A 27,977-nucleotide genomic window follows, 5' to 3' on the forward strand; every position below is an offset into this window, starting at 1 on the left:
GGCCGCGGAACCATGACAACGGCTGTGCGCGCCGCCGGCCTCGCGTCTGATTGGCTGCGTGAGGCCAAGTGGGCGGGCCCGAGCGCCGCTGGCCGCGCTGATTGGTGCAGGCCGGGGGCGGGGCGGGGCGGGCTGAGGCGGTGGCCCGCGGACGAGAGGGGGCCCGGGCGCGGCGCTCCCGGGCGGGGAGGCGGGGTCGCAACCTCAGAACCCGCACTTTCCGATTTATTTCGTTTTTTCCAGGTTACGCGACATCCCCTCAGGCTGTAACGCGCCGACTCCTGCGTTTCCCGCCGCCGGGCAAGGAGCTGGGAGCATCCTATCGGGATGGGGGGCCGGCGGTCTCCGTTAGAACCGGGCGTACCGTGCCAGGCAGAGTTATGGGGTGACCTCGGGGTGTTCGAAGAAGATGAGGAGCTGGAGGGTTTCAGGAGGGAGGCGGAAGTTCTGCGTGAGAAGCTGAGGGAGGCTCTCAGGTAGGACGATGCCTGGTAAGGATGGCAGGATGGGGTGCAGGATTCCTTCTCCTTCTGGCCAGGGAGGAGGCGGAGCATGATGTCCCAAAATGCACGTGTATAGTGCCAACACTGGCCACAAGTGTCGTCACAGCGGGGAGGATGGGGTCAGTAGGTGCCCACATAAGCAGCTTTCACATAAAACACGAACAGCACAAATCCCCACCTCGCTCATCAGCTAATCATGCTTGAAATGTGCCAGCAGATGACACACGTTTCTATCCAGTCTTCAGAGCTGTGGTCTTTCCAAGGTCGAGCTCTCAGATGACTTTCCTTGTGGTTAATCTAGCTTTGCATTCACTAGTAGGTCACATGTGCACTCTTTCAAAGGAAATAGTTTATGAAGAGGGAGAGACTGCAGCAATTACCAGCAAGTGTATTGACTAGGAGTCTGTTCACACATGATCTGCACCTTCTGTCTCCCCCCATTTTTTCCCCTTTGCTGTTCTTGGTCCACTCTGATTCACCTTGATCCTTCCTTTTGTCTGCGTTTATTCCTTCCCTAAAATCTAAGTTTCCCTCACTTTCACAATCACCCACAGACATCCTTTGAGAAGTTTGCTATTTTAATGAGACCCAGGATAGTCTCAGGTGGGTTTTCTTATTATCAATAATATGGTCATCTTCTCAGGTACAAAGTTTCTAGCTAAACCTCTCAAACATCACACTAAAGCAGTTTCTTGTAATCACATTCCCATCAGCATCCTGGGAATGCTAGTGTTTGGTACTGTTTGTTGGGATTTGTGCATCTGTGTGCCTGATTGCCTCTCTGCTTTTGTCTGTTATGTTGAGTAGCTATTAGCAAGATAACCCTAAAGCTGGAACTTTATGGTTTGCTTGTGGCCTTTCTGGCAATAGAGTGCTCTCAGCATAAGAAATTGCATGACACAGTTAAGTAGGCCTAACTTCCATTTTATACATGGAAAACAAAACAAGCAAAGGTCTGCTCTCGAACTTTGGTAGCAAAGCAAAATATGGAGCCTGAGAATGACAAACCCTAGGCCTGTCTTTTAACAACCAGCTCAGCCTGCGGTGTCTTTCTCTTAATCAGTAGTGTCTCCCTTCTTTTAACTCTGTTTTTTAATAATGTCTCTGATTTCCCCTTCATAATGTGTTTGTCTTAGTCACACATCTGGTAACATAAGGCAGTCCAGTTCTTTGACCGACCTCACCTCAGACAGTACCTGGGATCAGCAAAAGCCTCACTTGTTTCCTAAGTCCCGCTTGAGGCCAAAAAGCGCTTCATCTCCCTGGATTCCTTCCATCACCATCCCTCAGCCTTTCAAAATGACCCTGCGGGAAGCTCGCAAAAAGTCCGAGTTGATGAAGTCATACATGTTTCTTGAACTAGACACACACAGAGACAAAAGGCAAAGCCAGGATGAAGCTGAATGTCAGAAACAGTTCCGGGCACAGCCTGTACCTGCCCATGTGTTTCTGCCCCTTTATCAGGAAATAATGGAGCAGAATGAGATTCGCAGGCAAGCAGCAACACAGAAAAGAAAGGAGCTGCTACTTTCAACACAGCGGCCCTTCAGTTTTCTGGAGAAGGAAGAGAAAAAGAAAGAAGCTATCAGACAAAAATTCCTGGCAGCAGCAACCCCAAATGAGAGCTCCAAACAGAAGCAAGCCAGTAAAAAAGTTCCCAAATCTACTTATGACTCACTTCTTGGAGATAAACTCAAAGGTAACATGCCAGGGCTCTTTCTGTAAAAGCACCTCCCTGCCTGTCCCTTGCTGTCTCCATGCTGGGAGGTAAGATCGTGGCTCGTAGGGCACCACTTGGAACCTAAGGCCAGTGTCCCCTGGTGTTGTTGAGTCTGCCGTGTGTCACTGGTCATTACATTTTGTTTAGGTACCCTTGCAGTAGAGTGCCCTAAGTTCAGTAGTCCTGTGTGAATGTCAGCAACAGCAGTTCTGTTCCACTCCCCAGAAAACATGGGCACATTGAGCTCTACAGACAGATGTCCATATCCATTTTGCTGCAGATTGTGACAGTCTGGGAATCTTTCCCTGCACTGGATTCCATACCTTTGGTTACTCTAAAGGGACTGAGGTGATTTGTGGCACAAACATGAAGACAGATGTAGTGCCATAGGTCTCCAAGGTCCATGCAGTATCTTAGATCTGACAATTTTACTCCTGTTCAAGTGATCCATTCTGCACAGGACCCCTAGGAGAGGAGAAAAATATTTCCTGAGCCCAAGTCAGGCAATTAGTTTGGTTCTAAGTGATAGTGTAGTAGTCCAGTCTCTCCTGCCGTTCTCTGATGTTTCCAGTGGCTTTCCCACTTGCACTGGCTCAGTTGCTAAAACAGGGAAAGTAGGTGCCAGGACCATTCTAGTCAGGGCAACCAAGGAAATGTTACTGATGCTTGCCTGCTTTCAGATGGCTTAAGCCACTGCAGTTGAAAGTTTGAAGTAAGCAATTCAGACTTCATGCTTGAATGTGGGAACTAAGCCAGTCCTTAATAATTCTCATGGCTTTTCTCATTCTTTTCTCCTTTTTTACTGTTTCTGTGATTTCTTCTTGAGGATACACCAGTTCAGTTTTCATCAAAAATTCTATTTTAACCTAAATAGATTAAAAGGTAAAAGGCAGCAAAGGACAAACCATTGTTCTATTTCTATCTGGCATATGAGAAGGGAGCAGAAATGAACATTTCATATTTCAGGCAATGAATACCTATAAATTAACTCAAACCCATCTTATTTTGCAAACAGCAGTATTGATTTTTTTTCCCTAAAAGCAAAAAACCAACCCTCAGCCAACTGTCTGCATTTTCATAAATATTTAGTGCTGCACAGGAAAGGACTTGAGCTCGATGCTATATTCTAAAACATATTCTATAGAAAGTTTGTTACAAAAGTCACAAAACGTAATCTATCCATCAAATGTTCCTTACTTAAAAGCTTTTCCACTATAGGCAATTACTGCTGGAGATTACATAGAAGAGCCATCATCTTTTACAACTCATTTGTACCACACAGTCAACATGGCTGTAGGTCCCATATAAAAAGTATGGGACTAGTATGGAAGATTAACACTTCTGTAAGACAAATGAGACAAAGGACACAAGTTACCTGGTACCTTTAAGAATAGCAGATGTCCTGTTGAGTGATTGCTCCAATAAGTAAGAGATATCTAGAAATGAATGCCTAAGAAAGAGACCCTACCATAGTTTTACTGATATCTTTGAATTATCTTTCCCTGGGAGGCAAAGGAGAGAGTGGCTGAAAAAGGGGGAAAGGAGAGCACAGGATGTTTGGTCTCTTCTATATGTGTAGTTGTTATCATAATGGAAAGTTTAGACTTGGGCAGTGGCAGTTTCACAGCCTTTTATGTCACTCACATTCTTCTCATTGCTTTCCTTTTGATCCTTTAGAAGCTGAACTCTACAGGGAAATCCGTATTCAAATGAGAGCAAAGGATTTGCTGGACAGCTCTGTAGCTCCTATAGATACCAGCAACTGTCGGAGGGAGCCTCAGTCCCGAACTGCCACCAGAACTAAGCAGGAAAAGCTTGGCTTCTTACAGGACAAAAGTTTCAGCTTCAAACCAAGGATTAATCCAACAATACCAGATTTTGAAGAACTTTACTGGGCGTTTCAGAGGAAAACAGTAAGGAGACAAGAAATCAAAGAGCCAACTCGTAATAAGCCATTCAAGCTGAGAACCTCCAATCTCCATGCCAGGCAGAGGCAGGCTACCGAAAAGATAAAGGTGAGATAGCTGGATATTTCTGTGGTACTGCTTTCTCCTATCAAGATACCAACTTCTCAAGTTTATAGCATTTAAATATTAATGGTTAACATCCTGTGACATCTGCCCTTGTATTGAGAGTACTGCAGAATTCTAGGCCAAACAAGAGAACAAAATTCTACACAAAATGAGCTATGACAGCTAAGGCTCAGTCACCCTTTCATAGCTCTAATCATGTCTCCTTCACCTTGTCCCTCAGCCCATCCACATGTAAATCTCTGCTGATGGAAGAGAGAAGAGTGAGTGCATTCTCATAGCCCAGCTGTTCTCTTTGGTAGGCAAATAACAGAGGAGATTCTGTACTAGCAACTGTCTGTGAACAAATACACTGAATGAAGTTTCATTTCTTTCAGGATTCTCAGAAGCTTTCCAAGGTTTCAGTGCAAAAAAGTCACTCTCTGCCTGGACTTTCCTCTCTCTCTTCCAACACCCTTCCTGTGCATATTACAGATGCAACTAGAAAGAGGGAATCAGCTATTAGGTAGGTAGAAAGTTTGTCTAGGAGACTGTACAACTGCTGACCAATATGGAGGAAAAAACACCGGTGTTTTCCCTCATCACATCAACTACATCAACAGTACATTTCCTAAATGTTTCTCTGTCTTCTTTCTTTGTTAAGTCCTGCTCTGTCTCCCAGTTGCTTTGGAAACTGCACACTTGTACGGCTGAAATTTTGCTTTTTCTCCTTGGAGGACTACAAAAGTGAAATTCCACTTAGCATGTGGGTCTGGCAGTCCACATGGGCTCATCAGTAACTTTTTTTCCATATAGATATGCCCAAGATAACAAAAAGGAAGGGGATAAAGAAGGAATTTATTGGCTGGAGAAACAGAAAATGAAATGCCAAGCTATGCAAAAGTCTGTGAACAGCCGAGCAAAAGCACTGGATCCTCATAAAAGTCTGGAGGAAACACAAAAGGAGAAGTCAAAACAGAATAGGTCAGTATCCTACTCTGCACAAAAATAACTAAAAATGTGAACACTGTTTTTTGCTTGCAGTCTAGAAGAGCTTCACTAATAGGTCCATAATTTGTCAGCAATAGGACTTTTTTTCCCAGCATTCAGAATCAAGAGAATTACCAAAGTGATTTAAAGAATGGAACACTCACTGAGAATTCATTTTTCCTGATCAGCTACAGTCAGAGGTAACCTATAATAGACAGGCAATTTTTCCATTTCAGGCAAAATATGCAAGACAGAACAAAAGAATACAGAAAGGAGCTGGAAGAAATGAAGCTGCGAGTCAAGAACAGACCATTCCTTTTTGAACAGGTCACCAAGGTAAGTGGTCAAAGTCCCAGAGTGTTTCTGAGCAATAGGATAAATTGTCTTTCATTTAAGACAGGCATTAAGAAATCTAGTCTCAAATTAATTCATGGATGAGAAGGTACAAACAGTCACATAGTCTCTGGGCTACACTCAAAATAACACATGGAAAAGCCAAAGTATACTTTAAATTCCTTCCTATTTTTTCCTTGAAAAAACCATTCAGGCTTATTTCAAGGAGCTTGCCAGTTCCTAGTATATATTGCAATCACAGTGTATGGTCTGATCAAAATCAAGGCCTTATCACCCCGGAAATTAAATAAATGCCTATTCTGCACCTCAATACCATAGACTACATTTTGGAGATGCAGCATTTTTTCTTAAAACCCTCTCCAATTAAGCACTTTTTCTTTCTACCTCTACTGCTACAGAAGAACATTGATTATGGTTATGTTGCTTTTATCATCTGTAGGCTTTGCAGTCTGGGGCTGCATTCAGCACATCTCAACCATCACACAGTACCAGCTACAAATCTCTATTTGCATCTGAGGTGTAGATACAATCTCTACTGTATCTTCTTCTCTGGGTTTTCTCTTTCACTTTCACTTGCAGGAACTGCAGCTGGTTAGAAACAGTGACAATAAATTGACAATATGCTGATTTAAAATTTCTCAACAGAAAGTACCCTCCTGGATCAGGCTTTCTGTTCTGATAATGGAGGCAGAGAACACACATGTGTGATAAATAGTGGTAATATTTCCGTGTACCAGATTGGTAAGAATTCACCAATAGTGAATCAATAGTGTTATCAATAGTATTCACCAATAGTTATCAGTAGTGTTCACTCATGTTCATACTAGGTTTCTATCCTTCCATATAGAACATCTTAATCTTTAGGGACTGGCCAGTCCCTCTGAAAAACTGTAATCTCAGACTACATTGATTTGCAAGGTTCATTTGGAAACAGTGAGGATATAGGAGATGGCTGTTTTTCAGTTGAGCTGATATGAAGCTAATTCAGAGGCACTCTCCATTTATTAACTTCACTGCTCTTAGTTCTTACCACTTACAAGCAAATGTGCTTACAGGATTTCACATAACTTGGGTTTTACACATGTTTTTGATTTGAGTGTCAGAGTTACAATTCAGACACAAGTATACCAGTCTGATAAGACTGGAATGTGGTAGAAGGAAGAGAACAGAGGAAGGAAGAAAAAAAAAGAACTGCAGCAGGAAAATGTGAGCTCTGGCTTTGGGAGATGTAAGATATTGTCCTAGTGTTCAGTTTTGACACTGTACTGTGTGGATTACAAAAATTTTGGACAGGAAGTTGTGGTGTCCTCTTGTCCCCATTAGGAGCATCAGATGTACACTTCAAAAGCAGCTGACTGTTATGAGGAATCCCCAGTTCACTGCATTTACTGTTTGAGTTTTGATTTCACAGCATGATGCTCGTCAAGGAGCAGAGCGTCGCTACAGACGCACCCTCCAGCAGGTTGGCCTAAGCGAAGAATTTGTAAGGAAAAAAGGGAAAGATGCCACTGACCTGCTGGAAGAAGAATCTGATGTTCACAGGTAATAAAAACAATGCAGTACAGCTGTTTTGTCTGTGACTAAAAATATTTTCCTTGTTCATGAATGCATTCCAGTTTCTATAATCCAGTGTAGGAAAAATTAAATTCACTTCACTGCTCTTATTAAGCATTGTGGCGTCTCTCTCTGAATTCCTATGACTGCACCCTATTTCATATCCACGGGGCCAACCATTTTTGGTATTAGCCCATCACTGTTTCTGCAGGCTGCCCAAGCCTCAGGGTGAAAAGGATGACTGTACCAACCAGGAAGGAGTACCTCAGGAGGAACTGAGCGCAAAGGGAGTGGCAACCTAAAAGCTTGCAGAAGAATCCATCAATCAGTTCTTGACTTCTTTTGTTCAAGATTCTCCAGGTTAATCCTCAGGAACTTAATAGTTTAAGCTGACACCTAAGAATTGCTGTAGGGTGAGATGGGAGAATTTAGCAATTTAGTAAAGGGAAAAGAAACAACTGTTGTTTAGAGCATGTCTTGTTCAGCCCAGCAAACCCTGCAGCCTCCCTTAGTCTTCAAAAGTGTCCCTTGTGTAAGCCCTTTCCCTTTAAGGGACAACAAAAGAAGTTAGAGAAGTTGAAGCACTATCTTTGGATAAAAGTAGATATGAAAGATTGAAGAGGTGCATCCTCTACTGTCAGCTCCTTGCATGTATGCCCCAGAAGCACACAGGAAAGGGAGAATGCCTTCTACTGTGCTAAACCTTTTTTTAGACACACATGTGATAGAATGCTTTCAAACAAGGTACTTCTACAAAAACAAATATCAGGACTTGACCCACCCTGGGAGAAGACTCAAATGGAAGTCTTTCTCTGGTGTTAATTCTTCATTCACCCACTACCAGCTCTGCTTCTTCCCCTCATTAGTAAGAACCAATACTCTTCCTATATTAAAATATCTCCCATGTTTCATGATTTGAAAGTGTTTCAACATCTTATGAATTTAGGTCATTAATTTGGCCCAAAAAACAGCCAAAGTTATGAAGAAGGTTGTAATTAAACACTTTGAATGCATCACTTTGAATTACTGTTGTCCTAATTGTATGATTAGTGTGATATCAAAGATAGATTTTGGAGGAAAAAAGATTAGGTGTTGCCTGCCAGGACGTCGCACTCAAATGCCTAGTGCACCTTGAAAAGTGTACTTCACACTTTAGTGATCTCCCTTTGCCTGACACTAATAACCATTTCAAAAATAAAAATCCTTACCACCTGGAATGTTTTCTGAGAATTTTGCACTTTGACATTAAAGTATTTTCAAATAGATAGAATGTTTCTGTATTGCTCAATTTTCCTTATCAGTCATCTTTACCTCACTTACTTAAATGCAAGATGTGTCTCTTTTTGTCACCTCAGTCCTTTTTTCCTTACACTATAACAACATAGCCTTATCATCAAGTCAGAATACAGTACCTGTCAGAGCTACCACATGAGACAAAGATAGAAAACTGAAATAATGATATTTTAAATCATAACAAAGTACTAAATCCAAGGATTTGTGGCCCAGGGGTTTCACACTGCTACATTACAGACTGAATGCACCAAACTGCAACATCCTCATTAGTGACTCAGTCTCCACACTGAGAACAGGCTTAAGCTCCTTGGAGGGTTCCAGAAAGGTTGTTACCAGTGTACCAGTTCCTACACAGGTTTAATTGTGTAGGACATCCAGAGGCTGTTCTTTCTCTGGGTATCCCCTGGAAAAGAGCAGTGATGTAACCATATTGTCACCGTGCCTTGCCTCATTGAAAGAGGAAGGAAAGAAGATTACTTCCATGCTCTAACTCTGTGGTTTAAAGCCTCTTTGTATGGATATATTTGGAGCAGTGGGACTGAAATTTTAATACATACATTTTAAAGGGTATTTACTAAAATTGGTTGCTGATTTCCATAATAATAGTTAATGGTGCTGAAAAAAGAAATTTCCAAGTATGTGAAGTGAAAAGGGAAACCCTAAGAAAGGAGGAACAAAAGTTTAAATTATTATGCCATATTCTTTTAACAAATAGTAAGGTGACATGCATGAATATAATAACAAATAAATTAAAGCCTTCATATTGGTCCTTAAACTGAAATTGCAGAAATGTGATAAAAGCAAAAGCATCAAACTAAGTAACTGAAATTCACATTTCTCTTGCTAAACAAAATTTTGTTCTGAAAGGAGGATTACATTTCTGTAATTCTAAAAGAGAGCTGTAGTCTCTTAATATGTCTCGAAAATTGTATGGAAATAAAGAGTTTCAACTATGGTTCTGGATTTTTGCACTTTATGAAAATATTTGGTTATATTCAGTTACAAGATTTACAGCCTGTTCAGCTAACCTACAACAATACTGTAGAAAAGAAGACATCTCACTGGAGTATCTCCCTTCAATTGCTGAGATGGCAGCCAAACAACATCACTTTGATTCCCAGGTAGCTGGTGGAGCTTCTGCAGGAACCTCCAGGTTACAATACCTGTACCAGCAGCAGCACTACCTTTCCATTCAGCTAGGGAGCAATATAAACTCTAGGTATTCCCTTTGCATAGAAGCTATTACAGATACACAGTACCTTAGCAAAACTCTGCATTCTCAGTAACACCAGTTGTGAAGGCTCTTTAGGTTAACAAAATATTCCAGAACACCATGTGGAAGACTCACTTAAAGAGCTTGATATACCAAAAACGTTTTGGAGAAAAATGACTGGGAAAAGCAGGAACAGAAAACAGCAAATGTAACCAAATGATATCAAGTAGTACATTTATTTCATATAGTAAGTCAGCTTCTGACAGTGAGATGTATTAGAATATAGTCTCTGAAGGTAAAGGGTAGAAGGAAGGCCTGTTGCTCAAGATACTGAATATTTGAACAGTGCCTAGCACAATGAGGTCCTGGTCCTTAGCTGGGGCTCCTAGGTGCTCCCGCAAAACAAACACTTTAGGCTTTAGGAGATGGACTGCATAAGCAGTTTTGAAATGGCGTTCCACAACATGGGCTAAGTGACACCTAAGCAGACTTCACCTTTCAAGCTCTGCAAGAGAGAAACTTGGTCCAGCAGATCTTCTCCAACTCCAGTTTTAGGATTCATCCACTATCTACCCACCCCTCTGTGCACAGTTAAAGCAATGTTCATTCATCCCACTGCAATATGGTGAGCCTCAAGGAGGAATGATCGATCCCATCTCAGTCACCACATATAAGAGGGCGGAAAAAAGAGCAGCTGGTCTCACCCTCTTCTACTCCAATAATTGACTCAGTGTCTGGCAGGTGCAGAGACTCAACACCAAGGCTGGGCTGAGAGTTCATGGAGATGAGATTCTTACTATGCACTGTTGATTCTTCCAGCAAACTGCTGCCCATCAGTGACTCTATTGTGAAAAAAAAAAGGGTAAAAGAGAATTCCCGTGATGCAATTACACTGCAATATAAGATACAATCCCTGCCCCACTTCAAGTCGTACTGAATTCTTCCCTAGACAACTACTTTATCCATTCCTACTGTTTGGGTAGCCAGTGCTCCAATGGATGGAAAATACTACGTTTATTTTGAACCTTACTATGGTGGGATCTTGTGCAGGATTGGCTTTCTCTTTAAATAATTCACACTGTGTAAAAACCCAGGCTGCTTGCAATAAGAAAACATAACCAAGGGAAAAATCCACATAAAAAACCCCAACTAGATTCACATTGATTTTGAAAACAATTAACATATTTGCCCCTTGACAACCATACAAAAATACACCTTTGTCTTCTGTCCTAGAAAAGGGAAAGGTAAACAGTCCTTATCTCCAAGAGGAATAGACTTTGTTTCTTACTGGCTTGTGGTCTCCTATCATGAGGACAAACATCTTTTCTTCGACCATCCACTAATTTCTGTTTCCTGCACTTTTACCCCAGAGTGCGTGTGCTCCCTTCTTTACCTGGCTGTTCTCGCTCCCTGCTGCCAGCTGTTCCAATTCGGGAGTGGTGTTTCCTCATATGCACATTTCTGCTACCACTCTGGGAAAATGTCTTCCCACAAATTTGGCACTGATGGGGCTTCACTCCTTGGAGTCAAAGGGGGAAGAAATATCCCAAGAATTACCAAACTGGGAGAAGAGACCTCATCAACTAAGAAACTAATAACAGTTTTAAAATGGCTGTTAATACCACTGGTGGTAATTTATCAGTATAAACCAAATGAAATGTATTCCCATCTCCTGGAGGGCCATAAGCTTCTAGATCAGAAGAGGTTTAGATATCAGCAATGGCAATTGTTGGATAACTCAAGTCTGAAGAGTAACAAAGTCTTCAAGTCAGATTGATGAGAGGAAACAAGTTACTTGAAATCATTTACTCATTGATATGGAAATACTTGATGTCCCACATATAGAATAAAATGACCAGAGAAAAGGAAGCTGTCTCCTGCCATCACACAATAAATTGCAACATCTGCTTTACTTTACTGAGCAGAGACTTGACGATGACTTGTCACTGTGAAAGGATTTTCATTTCACAGAGCAGTTCATAATTTTCACAATACAAGCATGCTGTCCATACTTCTTGGCTCAATGGCATGGGAGCCAAGGAGACAGGACAGAAAAAGCATGGAGAACTCAATCCCAAATACTATTACCTCAATAAAATCTCCCATTCCCCAAACACACCATTTTCATTGTGTGCTCATGATATATAAGACAGATCAATCAAAACAGAAGGCAGAAGCTTTGAAACACTTGTGAAATATATTTCCACCTAAACCTTTGTCCAATTACAAGTATGTAGTAGGAAAAAATAATGGAAAACTCTACCTATGGCAGAAACCCACTTGAAAGAGATTTCAGATTCAAATGGCTGTGGTTAATATACAGAGATGCTAGAGTCTCTCTTTTAAATAACCAAATGGTGGCTATGAAATAGATATTCAACTTCATGACATTTTAGAAACAATTTTTAGAATGTAATTTCAGTTTAGAAATAGACACAACATAAAAAATTAAAGTGTACAGGCTACAGGCACCACAAAAAGGAAGTCAAAACACTATGACCAGAAGTTCTGTAGAAACCGGGATTTTTCTTAAGGAAATAAAATCAAAGTCCTACAATAAAGGTCTTTTTTCAGAGAGATCACAGAATGTCAGATGAAGACTCTTACCTGAGTGGACAACCAAATGTTTCCGAAGACTGGAGTATTCAGCAAAGGAGCGACCACATCCCTGTGCCTGACACAGAAAGGGTTTTTCCCCTACAAGGGAAAAGTAAGTTCTTAGATTTTGGGATCACAACTTATTCTGATGGCCCACGTCCCTGAGAACAGCCTGGACATCTCTATTCCATTCTCCCATTTGGAGATTTATGATATCATGGAAATTGCACATCCTTCCTAAGTTTCCTAAGGCTTTTACAGCATTCTCTTCACCAGAAGAAACAGAGGTATTATTTTAAAATATTCTTAGACCATCATTGATCAAAACTGAAGTAAGGAACCACTGTTTCTAGATAATCTTCCTAGTATATAAATAATAATAGAGTAATATAAAACTACTTGATCTATGATGTATCTTCTATTTGCAGTTCTCAACAACCAGCTCTCTGTTCCCCATACTCACAGAGTCCTGCTCCTTTTCTGCCTTTCAGTGCCAAAAATCCCATTAACTGTATTTCCCTTCATATCAGATTCTATACTTTATTTCAGATCAGGCTGAACTTGCCAAAATCCTGTGAGAGATGTGTCAGTCACTTATATCAATGTGTGGAGGAACTGTAATTCAAGGCACAAATTGTTCTCATGGGCTGAAGTTTATATCCCAGCTATTTTTGATTTATTTAAATTATGATAAATTGGGAGGTTACTACATTAATGCAGCGCAATAAAATTAATCTGTTTTGAACACTATATTAATAAAGCTAGACATAACTTTTGCCTGCAACATCCCACTAAAGAACTCAATATTCCATGTTTAACACTATGATTTCAAGTCTTTAACTGGACCCCTGTACAAGAGTAATAGCAAGACCACAGGAGATTAAGCAAGATATTTTAACAATTTATTGTACAACTTATATCTAGTTCTTTCAGAGTAAACTTGTTTTTAAAGGTATTTCTGCTGTGACTTTGCTTTTAGAACTCTTCTCCCGACAGCTCATTTATTAGCCTCTTGTCTACAATAGCATTTGACAGCTGTAAGTGAAAAGGATCAACACAGTGTGTTCCAATTGGTGTTACAAAGCTGAAATATGTAGCAGAGTCTCAAACACTGATTGTACTTTCAGGCTTGCTATAAATCTTTAAAAGTTTGGAAAAACTACCATTGACCTAAATAACAGCACATGGTTCCATCTATAAGACACCCTGGAGCTATTAACACCTGCAATTTGATAACACCTTTGGTCTGATCAAACTCTTAATTCCACATTATCCATTTGCAGTTTAGAAAGCTACTATTTACTCCTCCACAAGCTACTACTCTGCTGGTTGCAGAATGCTCTCTTATCAGGGAGGATTGTGCATATATCAGCTGGGCCTATTAACTTAATCTGCACCTTGGCTGGGAGCTGTAAGTGCAAAAGAAAACTGCAAAAATTATAGCTGCTGTTACTACACATTCAAAATTTTATTATTGGGATACACAATTTTTAACTACATCCCAACATCTGCCCCCAAACCATGTGTTCCAGCTAGACTGCACATACTTTAAAATAGCAGCTTTTTCCCATGTGCATAGACACACCACATACCATACGGTCGTGTTTAAGGAAGGCAGAAGGCACAAACAGCTGCTGGCGACCCACATAATCTGTAATTTCATTTTACCAGGGAGGCCTTGTTCTCTCACACTTGTCAAGGTTATTTTGAAATGTTAACCAACTGTAATACAATGCTTGCGAGGCCATCAGGGAATGTCTAACAATATACCAAGAAGCCTGAACTGAGACATTTGTCTGAGTGTTGCGATAACCCCGAGGCTTAAAAAACTAAACAAACAAAATCACCAGATTATTCACTATGAACTTTACAGGTCATTAATTAAATTGCTGGTCGTTATTATATTGCTGGTCATTTCAACAGTAACTTTTGTGCCTCTCTCAAACAACTTTCTAGTACAAAAACACCTAAAGTACTTTGGCTGCTATACCAACTTCTAAAAATACTGACAAGGCAGGATCACATTCTCCAGAGGAGCCATCATAAACAAAACATCTATAAAATACAGTACTATGAAATAAAGGTTCTTATTTTATTTACTATAAAAAGCTGAGCATTAATTGACAGTATACAGGCTCCAGCATACAGTAACATCCCAAATTAGCGTTGGTGCAAACAGCAGTTCGCACACCATAACGCTGCCTTCTAATTCATGCCTTTTTCTACTTTTCTTTGCTACTGTATTTTTCTACTCATTCCACTGCATTCCTCATTTCCTTGTATGTCCCAAATGTAGTCATTCTACAAGCAGCATAGGTAACACAAGCTAGTCAGTCAGATGTCAGTACAGCTCCTACTATCTAACCTACTGAGCCTTTCAGGAATTTTAAATAACCTCTTTACAAAACACAATTTCATCTAAGTCCTGTTCACTAACTATTGCCTCGGTAACAGCCTAGTTTCACACACCCCTCCCTCCACCACACTACTGGAAGGGAATCTTCAGAGTATGCGTCTGAGCAGAATAGAGCATCACCACACACAATTTGAAAGGTAAAGCCTGTGTGAAACTACACAGGATAGTAAAAGAGATTAGCACTTGATTTATCTGACCTACAGATCAAGGCGAATTGACAGAAAAGGGACATTAATGGAGGGCAGAGGTAAACAACATAATACTTTCAATAGTTTGAGGACAGAGGAGGAAGTGGTTTATTTCTCAGGAAAGACCCCACCTCAGCAGACCACAAATAGGTGAGGTCTAAAACACACCAGTGTGAATTCGTAGGTGGTTCTTCAGATTTCCAGCTGTTGTGAACTGTTTACCACAGCCCAGTTCTGTGCACACAAAGGGTTTTTCACCATTGTGAGTTCTCATGTGCACCTTCAGCCTCTGCAAGACGTAGAAACTTTTTCCACAACCTTCTGCTGGGCAGGTGAAGGAGCGGTCGTTACTGCAAAGCAACAAAAAGCTGTTTCATTACCAGCTACTGCAATGCATTTTTTCATGAACACTTGACTTCTTTCTTTTATTAAATATGAGTACCTGTTAAAATACAAAAATTCTAAACCAAACATAACAAAGACCTGCAAAATTATCTAAATCTAATCCAAGTTTTTCAGCATAATTGATTTAAAGCACTCAACAGACCTAATATTTATATGAATAATGCGAGGCTTTCACAGCTTGTTAATGTCAAAACTTAACATTATCTCAAATACAGAGTGCATTTTTTCAAGGTCATAACAACAAATAGGTTCATTCTGCTCACCGGTGTGTCTTCAGATGATACTTGAAGTGAGCTGGCCATACAAATGTCCGATCACAGCCCTCAACTGTGCACTTCAGCTTTCTTTCCACACGAGATAAATGAGGAATGGGGCTTGAATCTTTTGGCTGCCCATCTCCTGTGCAATGATGAACACTTTCCCCTGGAAAAAAAAAAGCCCACCAAAATCTAAAAAATATACAGATTACTATAATGTGTCAAATTTAATAGAAAAAACAGCACCATATATGATACAGGACTGTAAATCAGGTATGTGTCTGGCTACTAACTGTTCAGGATGTCCTACATGCTGCTGCCTAGCCTATACCAGAGATCAGACACAGACTTGCAAACCCTACCAGGTCCATAAACTATTCCCAACAAGCCATCTGGATCAGATCAGCTGCTACCAGATAAGGCTTATCACAAAAAGAATAGAAAGCCAATGCACCAGAAATTGTAAAAATGGTCTCTATATCAATATCAAACAACCAATTTTAACTAGCAGCCAACTTTCACCTATTAGCTAAGCTGCTTTTAAAAACATCTCAGCTAAAATAAGAGATACCGCATTTGCATGCAGTTATTTATTAAAATAATTAAGTCCAAAAGCATGTGACTAAATCCAATTATGAATTCTCCAGAAAACTGATCTCCAAATTCAGTGGAGCTAAAAAGAAAGTATAATTCACAGTATGTTTTAAAAATAGGCTCATAAAAGTGAAAATGAAAGTTGAAAAAAAAAAGCAGCTGCAGTCAGAAAGAAGATATTCTTTACATGTACTGAAGAACTAGTAGGCTACAATGAACAGATGGTTCCACTAGAGTTCACTCCCCAAGAAAAAATGAGAAGCCTATTTATAATTAAGAAAAAAGCATAATTGTTCTGTATAATTCTGTCACTGATGATTTAAAGATGTCATAAGTGATTCAAAGCAAGCGAGAATTAAAGAGAGGAAGAAACAATGTGAAACTAGGGGTCTTGTATGGAACATTCAACTTTGGAGACACAATCTGTGGATCTCCTACCATTATTGCTTGCTTTGGCATTCTTTGCAAGCTGTGCCCGAGTGGCAGCAATTAAACTGTCATGGGCCAATTCTTGCACTCGTAGGAACCATGGGGTACTGCTGTCTGTGTTATCATGGGAGAGAAAGTCATTGCCAGAATCTTCTGCTTCATCTTGAACAAACACCAAGTGCTCTGCGGGAGACCCCAGCCCTAGAAAAGAAGACAAACTTGTGAAACAATAATGTAACAGAGGGAAATTTCTTTTGTTTCTCAGAGATTAGTGCTCATAGCATGGATGAAATAGCTGCCCTGAAAAAGTCTCCACTGACCTCTACATTGTAGAAAGAGGTTGATGACTAAATGGTCCTAAAATATCCAATAATGCCCAGCAAATTTCATGATCTTTCCTCTTCATAAGCAACAGGGACAGAGTTGTACTTGTATCTCCTGCATTCTGCTGAGACATATCCAGCCAGATGATAAACAGAAGGACAATTACCTGCTCTTGTTAGGTTGAGAAGAATGAATGAAGTGCTGTCGCTAGGCTGGAAGTCTTGCAATAAACTAGAAGTTTCTGGAGTTGACAGAAGTTCAGATGGTTTCTGTACATTCTGTGCCCTTGTTTCCTCTCCATCAGGGCCGACATTTACCTGGAGACTTCTCAAGACAGCAGATGAAGAAACATCTTTGGAAGAATTAGTGTGACTTGGAGAAGTGAGATCTCTTTCATCATCTAATGAGGAAAGTGAAACTAGAGTAAATAAAAGTATAAATACACTGTGACTAAAGGACACCTATGAAGTTATTTTTCTAAAAAAAAACCCACCAGAACTTGAGAGAGAAGGGAAGAGGAAGTTTCTAGTCAGAAGAGGAAGTTTCTAGTCAGACTTCACTATTAAATGAGAAAATTCAGTCTCTCTGCTGAACCTGTTCCTCCATCCCTGGAATGTCTTATCAGCAAGAGACAGTGGGGCCAGAGTGGTGAAGTAAAGACAGCTGTATGAAGGGCAGGGTCACAAAGATCTGCCACATAGATTTTACCTGGCAACATGAGTCTGTTGCATTCTGAGGTCTCAGTAACAGGAAGCAGAGAGAGACAGGTGATGTCTTTTGGTTCTGATTCCACCAGTCCTTGTCCCAGTGGAATAGAAGTATTTTGAACAAACTGAACCAGCAGCTGAAAAAACATACTGAAGATTAGGTCAAGAGTAGCACAAATCATTTTAAGAGGTACTAAATCCAGTCAATCCAGTAGTCCCTACTGTCTTGTAGGAGTCATTGAATATAATACCATGAATACACACAGATATAAATAGAAACTTTTCAATTTACATTAATAAAAGGAAAGAATTGTTTGTCATCTCTGAAATACCTACAAACTTCTCATTCAACTTATAATAAACAGCTCTGGATCATTGCAAAGTAAGTCTAGGTAGGCTATATTTCTTTTTAATTAACATTTTACCACTTGACACTTTATTATGGTCTAACATTTCAAGGTAATGTTTTCCACACTCAGCCTTTGGTACAGGTATTTTTTAAAATCATTGTTTTTAAATACTTAACTGAAAGCTGGCCTTTTCTAAATTAAAAAAAAACCAAAAACCATCAGAAGACTAGTTACAAAGATGTCTATCATATGGCTATTCAAAAGCAGATAATCAGAGAAACATGGTTGGAATGACAAAGGGAAGAACACAGACAGCCTTACCCATCCAAATCAACTACTCCTAAAACCACAAAGATGGACAACCAACCCACCCACTAAGGGGATTAACAGAAGAAAACCTCTCCAAAATACTACACGAAACAAGGGGGACTATTGCATAAAGAGGTACAGGACTTAAACTGAGATGCATTCTCAGATGGGAGGAATTTGGGACTGATCAAAAGATTTGGGGGGATTTGTACAGGACTTATTAGGCATTGTTTAAGGGAAAGGCCAAAGGCAGGAAAAGGAAAAGATCAAGATGGATCAGGGCAGAACAAACATAAGAAAATGGGGAGGGAAGGATAAAAGGGGCCCATTGCACATAAGCAGGAAGTTGGTCAATTCAGTTGTCTGGCACAGCCTAACTCTTACACTCCATCCTGTCTTCTTACTAAGCTCCATTCTTACCTGCACCCTGTGTGGTCCTGCTCTCTACAGTGGGTCTCCAGTGGCACACACTAATTTCTAGTGCGTGTCATATGCTAATGAACCCCAAGCCAGCCTAGTTAGCTAGCGAAATGAGAAGTGTGGGGATAAATCCCAAAGAAATCCATGAAGGTTTTCCTTAGGCAGCAGCCCTTGAACACAGAACCAGGTACTTTGTGCTGCCCATGTTTATGAGGATAAAGCTACAAGCAATCAGCCTGTGTTCATTTTCATTTAACAAAGGAAGTGCTGCTGGGAGTTGGGAGATAATACAGTCCAACTTTTGCAATGGACTGAACAAATTCTGTGAACTGCATGAGCTTTTTTAAACATTGTCTCAAATCCCTCCCCTGTAGGGATTTACACTTCGGAAGGACAGAAGGGGGCCAGTTGTAACACACCCAGACACATACTCCACATTTCAGAGAAAATACTGCTCAAACCCCACATGTAGGATATATTTGTTTGCCTTTAAGTTCTGTCAAACAAATTAACTCGTGTACTCACATTCCCAGGGGTTTTCTTAAACACTGAATGAAGAAATATGGACAGTAACAATACACAAAAAAGTTAAACCTCAAGTTCCTTATCTCTAGCATCTGCTGATTCTGCTGCTGTCTAGCAAACAACTGTGTGTAGCAAACTTTTATCTTCGGCATTTAGAAGGAAATTGTACAAGATAGGTATTCAAAAGCTACTACCCTCATTGTGACACATTTAACATGCAGTCACAGAGAGACCAGATAGAGCTGTCTGTGCAGTGAGATAGTTCATCAGTGTCAAAAGAAAAAGACTAAAAAATCCTGATTTTCCTATTGTACATTTGTGATTAAAGCACAACAGTCACAGATAATTTGATTCTTATTTTGTATGTTGTGATTGTCTTAGTAATTCCTTTTCAGATTTATTGGCATCTAATTCCAAATGATTCCTGTGGCAGACAGCAGCCTTTTGAGTCTCTCTTACATCAAGAGAAAGTCTGTTAAATCAAAGTGACTGTAAAGAAAACTCTGATTTCTCTATGTTCATTTCCTCTCACAAAAACACTTGAAATACTAATGCTTTCTCAAACACTTTTACCCCAAAGAGCTGCTGGTGCTGCTGTAGGAACCCTGAAGCTTTAACAGCCCTGATTGGTCTCCCTGGGACCCGCACCCACTCTGTGTCCCTAGGGGCTCCTTTAAGTTCAGCCTGGGCTAGTCATTCCCTTCATGAGTTGTGCTGTAGGTTTACCTGTCTCAAGCCCTGTCTACTGGATGAACCTCAGATTTTTACTGCACCTGTGTCCCCAGCCCCATCTTCTGCTACTCCTGCCTGGATTCTGGATAGAGCCTGGACTGGTTCACCATTTTGCCTTATCTAGGGCTGAGGATTCCAGCACCTGTCTCTGCCTTCCATGCTCAAGTGCTGCAGTATTGTGCCCTGGTTTGTGAGGGCACTGCCTGGGCTGGGATCACCCCTGACTCCCTGCTCACCCTCCCTTAGGAGCAGGCTGTCATCACTGACAATTATGAAGCTACAAATTAAGTCCTGCAGTCATTCAGATGGCAATGTGCCATTTGAACTAGGCCACAAGCCAGATGGCAGTTTGAAAGGTTAGAACTGTTTCATCTTAGATATAAGAGTATCCAGAGGACCTAGCAAGAAGATGAATCTATTTTTATGTTGTCAAAAAAATACATAGGCAATAAGAGACAGTGTCTCCCCCCACCCAGGCCATGCATTCAAATTTAGGATTAAAAAATAGGAGAAAGAGAAGTAAAAAGAGAGTTAGGAATAATGTGCAAGGCAACCAGAAAAAAGAAGTAGAGACGAAAAACTGTGAGCACTAAGATAGATCTAAATTATTGGATTGTCTTTTATGCTGATGAGCCCTACTGCTTCTTACTCCACCATGAAACACCTGTTTTATGGACTTGCCTATTTTTATACAAAAAGACCTAAATGAAACTTACCTCCTACAAGAAAGCTTTGCTTCACACCTTCCACTTCAACATAGCAATATTAAGCCACTAGAGAAAAGCAAAATGCAGCAACCACAAACAGATGCTCAGAAGACAGAAATTCCTTTTAATTTGCTTTGTAAAGTAATGACAAACTAGTACAGAGAATTACGAGAGGACAAAAAAATCAGAAGGAAACAAACTGACATGAATCATGCCCATTATTAAAATGTGGAATAAAAAAACTTCAACCCTTCATATAAATTAAAGCAAACCAATCATCAACTCAAATAATTCAGACAAAATAAAAGGTTTTCATGTGAGTTTTATATTGACAGATTTTTCCTAAACCTTCCTGTTCAAAATTATTGAATACCTTTGTGGACAACTACAGCAACTGGAATACAGGAATGAACTCATTACAAACATTGTGTCATGCTGTCTTAAGCTTCTTGCAATATGGTTTTGCAGCTGAAAGTAAATAGGAAATTATAAGGGTATCTGGTAATTGGCTATTCAGCATAGAAATCTAGGAACAGGACAAATTATATCAAACAGTGATAAATTAAATGCACAGATACACAAACACTAACAAATTCTAGCAAACTGCAGATAAGAGAGAGTAAAAATACCCAGAACTCCTGGGACACTGATGGATGGGCCAATACAGGAATAACTTGAGTGTGACCTTGAAAAAAATTCAACCAGAAACTTTCTAAGGAATAGGAACAATGCTGTCTTGGGTTACCAGAACCTATATCTCATCTGCAAGAGCAAACTTCCTATGGGATATGGGGGAAATTCTGGGACTGGGTAAAACTCACCAAGGTATCTTGAGTGGAGACTGTGGGACTGTGAAAAACGTATGGATGCTTAGGGGAAGGACCAAAGGCAAGCAAATGGAATGATCATAGGAGAAAAAGAACTATTGCTAACGGAAAGGGGACTGAGGATAATACTGGTTGACCACATTAGCAGGCTACAGGTTGCTGCTTTGCATCACCACTGGGGTCTATCTCAACCTCCCTAATGCTTTCTGCTCCTAAATGGTTTCTGAGTACATTCATTTGATTAAATTCACTTTGGCATAGAAAAACACCATCTGGAAACTCAAGATTCTGGCCAGAGGTTGAATTAAAAAGCCCAAGGCCCAGAGATGGATACTGGAAGAACTCAAGGTTTGGCAAAGAGCGGACAGATGCATGATCACAAGTCTGCATGTCAGCTAAGGGAGGGCACGTGTGATATGCTAGCAAGTGTCAAGCCTTTTTACCTGAGAAGTAGGGACCGGATTAGGCCATTTGTGGCCTTTTTTTTCCATGGGAATGCCATTTGTGTTTGCATGTGCTGGTAAAAGCCCTATCCTGCCACACAGCCATCATGTCTATACTGTCTGTGTGTGCACAGGCATATTTTTGCAGTTCAGGCCCAGGGAACAGTCTGGTGGTCTCATGTCTGAAAGAACCAGGAAGGCAGGAACCTCCTAGATGATACAGTTTGACAGATCCCATAACCAAATGACATCTGGCATCACAAACAGGCCCCAAATGGGCTGTAAATATTCCTGAGATGGTGACTGTAGAATCCCTGCATAGGGGGGAGACTGATCCACTATGACCAAAGTGCTAGAATTTGTAAGCAAAGCAGATAGGTCATCTTGGGACACCAGAATAGTTATAGTTAGGGAAACTGAATGAACAGAATATTAAACAGATTACCAAAGGAACGATAAGAGGTGTGAGGTGGCTTTACTCTATAGCTAAGACATCCCTTGGAATTTGAAATAAATTTTAATATTGCAAAAGGACATCCTTGACTTAAGAGATTGAAACTTTATGGGACAGACATGAATCATACAGAGAGAATCTATAATCCTTTGAGGGCATAATTCAGCTGCATCTTGATATAATGAATTTTATTTTTGCTCTGCCATATCACCTTCTTGAATATACCCTCCTCTAACTACTTCAGCTGAAATGCCACATAACTGAAAATTCTGTAAATAATACAGACCAGTGATGTATTAAAAAATGCAAAATATTTCTTGGTTCTTGTCACTAAGCAAATACTTGTTATCCCTGCTGGTCAACAAGAAATGGTTGGACAGGATTATGCCAGGGTCTATCACTGCAAGCAATGCAGAATGCTTGTGTTACCAAGAGACTTGGTAATGTCCCTGACCTGAGAGGGAAAAAAACCCACAACAAACAACAACCAAAAAACTGTTTAAAGAATTGAGAACCTCTACTAGAAATCCTTAACAACAACAACAAAAAAAAAACCCACCAACAAAACCCAAAAAAACCCAAATCAACAAAAAAACCAAACAAAACAAAAAACCAAACAAAACCACCAAAAACAAACAAACAAACAAAAAATCAAAAAATAAAACCAAACCCAAACCACAACCAACCAACCCAACAAAATAACCAAACCAGAAACAAATGATGATATGGCCACCTGGGATGGATCATCTTAAGTTTGTCCCATAATAGATGATTCAAAAGCCAAGAAGTGTCAGGCAGCTGCTTTGGCTGAAGTAGGGATTGCTGGGAGGGACAGGGTAACAAGGTTCTCCAGAACCTCAGATCTATCCTCCCACTAGACAGCTGGAGAGCTAGAGTAGATTCCCAGAGCAGCAGGGACCATGTCTTTAATCAAAGCCATTCCTGCTCTAAATTTAACCAGTGAACCACAACAAAATAAAGAGGTCAAAAGAAAATTTAGTAGAGGGGAAGGAGAAAGGAGGGGCTGAAGCTGAAGGGTGTGCAGGGCAGAAGGCTTGTTACCTAGAAACCAGGATGTCCTCCTCCCATACAGCCTCTGGGGAACTAATTAAATCACAAGTGTCTCTCCTTATGCAGTGCTGAGGAGGAGAGAAAGGAGAGGCTAAAATACCTCTCTTCACCCCCTTTTCAATAACTAATTCAATTTACAGAACAGAGTTGTAATCTATTTCATTATGCTAGGAGTTACCCCAAGAGCAGAATGCACCCTGTACTGGACCAGTATGGTGGACGTGACTGGAAATACGTGCAAGTGTAATAAATCACCTCAAAGGCTTAAAGCACGCAAAATGCAAATCTTAGCAGTTCCCTGAGGAATGATAGTTACATAGCTATGGGGGCAGGGAGTCCAGAAGAAAAAGCAGATCCATCTGTTCATACAATTGTCTCCAAGCAACTTTGTAACTTCCTACGAAAGGAGAATTCACCTCTACTCAAGCATTAGATATTTAATGGTATGTTGGTGGATTCTTTAGGGATAAAACCAGTAGCAAAGAAGGCTATCCAATAGAGACATAGTGCTTTGATTGTTATCATCTAGATGTCACAGAAATACAGCTAGTTCTTAATTAATATTATTTCTCAGATGGTAGGGTACATGAAAAAACACCTGTGGCTATAAGAATTGTGGTGCCATGGCTCACTAGAGGATATAAAATCATTTACTTTCAGAGACATCTGAACTGCTATTTGGGAAAAGTGTAAAAAGGGTATCTACCAATTTCACATCAAAGCAATAGAAAATAGCACTAACTTAACACCCAAGTTTCATAATCAGGACTAAAAAAAAAGGGCATGTATACATGGAAATAAAACAAAGTTTTTAGTATAGAATAGCCTCAATCAAGATTGAGGAATATGGTTTAGAAGACAGCATCTACAGAATGCCCTCTGCAACAACCACTGTAACTTTTATTATTTACCAGGCCTGTTTCTTCTGGAGAATAAACAGTTAACTCTTATTATGGGCTTGCTGGGAAGGAAATGCAACTCTGCCATGAGGAAATAGGACTATTATGTAAATAAGCCTAATTAACAAATACCTTACTCAAGCTGAGAAAAGACAAGGCCCAGTTATAGCTCCTATTTCAGGAATGAGCATTCCAACTGTCCTGGTCCTTGGCTGTCAGAAATAATCTAAGGGAAACCACCCATTCACAGACAAAAGTAACAAAGTCCTCCCACCTTACAGTTCAGAACTCCGAAAAAAATCAATAGAATGTATGAGATATCAGTGACAAGGCAAGAGAAAGGAACTCTTTGCAGATCGTGCTGAGACTACTCAGTGCTGCTACGAATTTGCAGCTACTTTTCCTGAACAGTGAGCTTGGAAGGGCTTTGGCTGCTCTGTTAAGAAACAAATGCCTTAACATATCACATGAGCTGTAATCATCATTCTTTTTAGAGTAGCAGTTTAAGATACATGCTGTGTTGCTTATAGGGATAGAAACTCAGGACTTTTGTTGAGAAGACTCAACAAAAAACATTCAATTAAGTCTTGCAAACTTCCCCAAAAGGTATTTCATAGCTGTACTATGTCCTCTGCTCTAGAACTTTAGCCATCTGCAGAGGTAAAGCTGAGAACCAGGAAAAGCAAGAATACCAAGTGATACAACCCCGCATCTTTAAGTGGGGAAATGTACAGAGAGCTCGCTGACGTCCATTCAACCTGAAAAAAAGGGCAAGGAATAGGAGAGCCAGGAGGTGGTGGTGGTGTTGAATGTAACAAATTGCAAACACTTGTATCTAGCACATTACAGGGAAGAGTAACAAAGCCCAGAACTCCTCAGTACCTGATTAGCGAGCCACTGCTGGAGTGACATCTTGTAAAGGTTCAACCAGAAATTTTAACTGGTAAGAAAAAAAGCTATTGTGGCTTATCAGAATGGGTCTCATATGACAGACTAAACTTACTATCCAATACAACAAAGACAGCAGGATGTGTTAAGCTTATTATGCTGTGTTTAGGGGGAGGATCAAAGGAGGAATCATGGTGGATAAATGAAGAACCAGGGGTAGGGGGGAAGAGAAGAGACTCCAAACATATGTTTGCAGGCTGCTAGTTAGTACACTGCTGTGCCTGATCACTGCAGTCTCTCCTATCTAATTAGCAAAGACATTGCTAAATATTCTACCTACAAGTGAGTCCACTGCTAGTGAGCTTCTAGTTGACCAATGCAAGTAGGAGGCTACCACAGTCTGGAAAAAAACCAAAAAATATTCCAGCCAGAAACTGGCTTAAAAGCCCTGGCTCTAGGCAGGAGGACTGTAGGCCTGGCAGAGACATGTGAATGTGAGTATGCACGAGAATCGAGTGATGAGGGTACAGCTATAGCCCACTAGCAAACCATGGCTGTTCATACTTTCCCTGTGCATGTGATAATGTGTATGTTCATGCTTTACCTGTGTTTGTGGCTGGCTGTGCATGCACAAATGTCCCTGCAATTTATGCCCAGCTGAATCTGGAACAGTCCAGCAGCCTTACACCGAGCAACCGGGATCCCCTGTGGGCTGCTACCATTCTGCCTACCATTTCTGCCAACTGCTTCATGGAAACAGGAGTACTCTGAAGAACAGGACTGGCTGATGCTGATAGAATAATTCAGATTGTCCAAAACCAAGTAGAGTCAATTTGGTTTGAGGGAAAGAAATAGTCAATCCGTTAATTTATTTTATTCTCATAACGAAAGAGTGCTGTAAAAGTGGAAAAAATGTAACCTGAGAACAGGCAAGAATATTGGCTGATACTTGAAAGGAGGTGAAAAAAACTTGCAATATTTTCTAATTTTTTACCATTCAAATCAAAGCATGGAAGCATTAGAAGATGTCACTGAAAACACTTGGAAAATTAGTATGTAAGCAGCAATCTGAGTAAACTCATTGACTCTTAAGTGTTGCTCATAAACGTTCCTGGGAACCAAACTCAGTTCATAATTGCTCACCTCAGGTTTGGATTCTAACTCATCCGATAACATTGATTCAAGTGTCCAACTCCTGCAGCTGTTCTCAGCAAGGCACAGATTTTTTTTTTTTTTTAATTTTTTTTTTTTTTTTTTTTTTTAGTTCAGAGAGAACAACACTCCCTGCTTATTTTCATATTTTCCTAAGTGCAAACCAGTGTGGTGGTCCTTCTGCAAGAAGCTCTGCTGCGGAAATAATTAATTTAACCTAAAACAACAAAAAAGGAAACATAAAGAAAGAAGAACTGAAAAACAAGAGCAAAGCAAAAAGAAGTGAACATGTGTTGATGCGACTGTAAAATATACTTTGAGGTATCAGTAAAACTCATTAATTGAGGTTCCTGGATTTCTATTTTCACTGAATCAAGAAAATAGCCTTTAAAAATTAATTTCACAGTGTTAAGATGATTTACCACATTTTTTTTGCAATCACTAATTTTTAACGGATAATTGCCTCGTTTGTTCTGGAAACTTATGGGATCAACTGCAAATCACATAAAGTATGCAAGATATGAGGAAGCTGAATTCCCAGCCCACAACACAGTGGAATTATCCAAATTATTGATAAAAGGGAGCATATACAAACAACCTGTCAGCAGGAAACATCAGTTCTTCCTGTCAGTCGAGATATTTCACAGAATCAGAAATTTAATTTCTTGGTGAGCCCAGATAAATAGAACTTATTTCACAAATACCCATATGATGCTTGTGCTAAAAGGGGAACGAGAACAAGCTTTTCTTGCCTGCCGAGAAAACACTCAGACACTGCTGATGGGAAAAAAATGTGAACTACATACAGTTTTTTCCCCTTTCCAACACAACTACCAATCTATTGACTATGTTAAAAAGTAACGAGAATACTGGATCAGCTAGAAAGAGAATCTAAAAGCCTTCCTCTCACACTCCTGACAGCAGCACTGCAGCACGGAGCTTCACTTGCCGTGGAGGGGCAAGACGCCAGCACAGCGAGCGAGCGCAGAGTAACTCAGCCCTGCGCACGCAGCGGGCCGGGGCCCGGCGACACTCCCGCGGCCACCCGCTGCCCCTGTCAGCCCGTGCCCGGCAGGGCGGGCCCCGAGCGACCCACGGGGACAAGAGCCAGCGCTGCCAGGCCCGGCTGCCCACGCCCCGGCCGGGAGGAGCCCTGCGGAGGCCCGGGGAGGAACGGGGGCAGGGCGGAGCGACGAGGCCCGGCGGGGCAGGTGCCACCCGCCCCAGGGCGGGGGTCCGGCCGCAGCCGTGAGGGGCGGCCCCGGTAGCGGGGACAGGAAGGCCAGCAAGGCCGGGGCGTCTCCCCGCGCTCCGCGGCTCGCTGGGCTCTCGCACCCCACAGGGGTCGGCAAGTCCCGGAGGAGCGGCCGGACCACCCCCACCACCCGGCTTACCGGCATCTCCGCCGCCCGGACGTGACGAGCCCCGGCCGGAAACACCGCGCGGGCTCGGGGCGAGCGCGGGGCGGGGCGACGCTGCCGCCCGCCGCCGTCTGCTGCCGTCGCCCCGAAAAGAGAGAGGAACAGCTCGGTGACTGGGTTTTTCCCTTGGGATCGTTACCAGGACTGCAGTCTGTAGCTGCAGCCTGATTCCTCTTCGAGTAAACCTTTTTTTATATGGATTGTTACTGTACAGGTGAAGATTAT

The 27,977-nt window shown here is 41.0% G+C and overlaps 2 protein-coding genes across 5 annotated transcripts; one reads left to right on the top strand and one right to left on the bottom strand.

Moving 5' to 3' along the window:
- Positions 1 to 158: 158 nt before the first annotated feature.
- On the top strand, positions 159 to 17,209 carry FAM161B (FAM161 centrosomal protein B). Of its 2 annotated transcripts, XR_014616232.1 has the most exons (9): positions 159 to 476; positions 1,640 to 2,202; positions 3,901 to 4,238; positions 4,631 to 4,758; positions 5,049 to 5,216; positions 5,459 to 5,558; positions 6,988 to 7,118; positions 12,211 to 12,346; positions 17,152 to 17,209. XR_014616232.1 is itself a non-coding variant. In XM_084207696.1 (8 exons), exons 1-8 carry the CDS (start codon positions 328 to 330, stop codon positions 7,430 to 7,432), a joined length of 1,668 nt encoding a protein of 555 aa, XP_084063822.1. In that variant the 5' UTR covers positions 159 to 327; the 3' UTR covers positions 7,433 to 8,406. The 2 variants fall into 2 exon arrangements, 1 of the variants encoding a protein (XP_084063822.1); XM_084207696.1 differs by lacking the exons at positions 12,211 to 12,346; positions 17,152 to 17,209 and adding an exon at positions 7,342 to 8,406.
- ZNF410 (zinc finger protein 410) lies at positions 9,862 to 27,754 on the bottom strand. Of its 3 annotated transcripts, XM_084207697.1 has the most exons (10): positions 27,726 to 27,754; positions 26,323 to 26,548; positions 17,556 to 17,691; positions 17,014 to 17,247; positions 16,533 to 16,724; positions 15,507 to 15,666; positions 15,007 to 15,188; positions 12,244 to 12,333; positions 11,030 to 11,155; positions 9,862 to 10,478 (listed from the first exon to the last, which is right to left on the bottom strand). In XM_084207697.1, the coding sequence occupies exons 2-10, from the start codon at positions 26,353 to 26,355 to the stop codon at positions 10,294 to 10,296; spliced, it is 1,338 nt and encodes a 445-aa protein (XP_084063823.1). In that variant the 5' UTR covers positions 26,356 to 26,548; positions 27,726 to 27,754; the 3' UTR covers positions 9,862 to 10,293. The 3 variants fall into 3 exon arrangements, with proteins under 3 accessions (XP_084063823.1, XP_084063825.1, XP_084063824.1); XM_084207699.1 differs by lacking the exon at positions 11,030 to 11,155; XM_084207698.1 differs by lacking the exon at positions 26,323 to 26,548 and having other exon boundaries at positions 27,726 to 27,749.
- Between the last annotated feature and the right edge of the window lie 223 nt (positions 27,755 to 27,977).

Source organism: Fringilla coelebs (assembly GCF_963513975.1).
Source record: "Fringilla coelebs genome assembly, chromosome: 6".
NCBI classification, from domain to species: domain Eukaryota; kingdom Metazoa; phylum Chordata; class Aves; order Passeriformes; family Fringillidae; genus Fringilla; species Fringilla coelebs.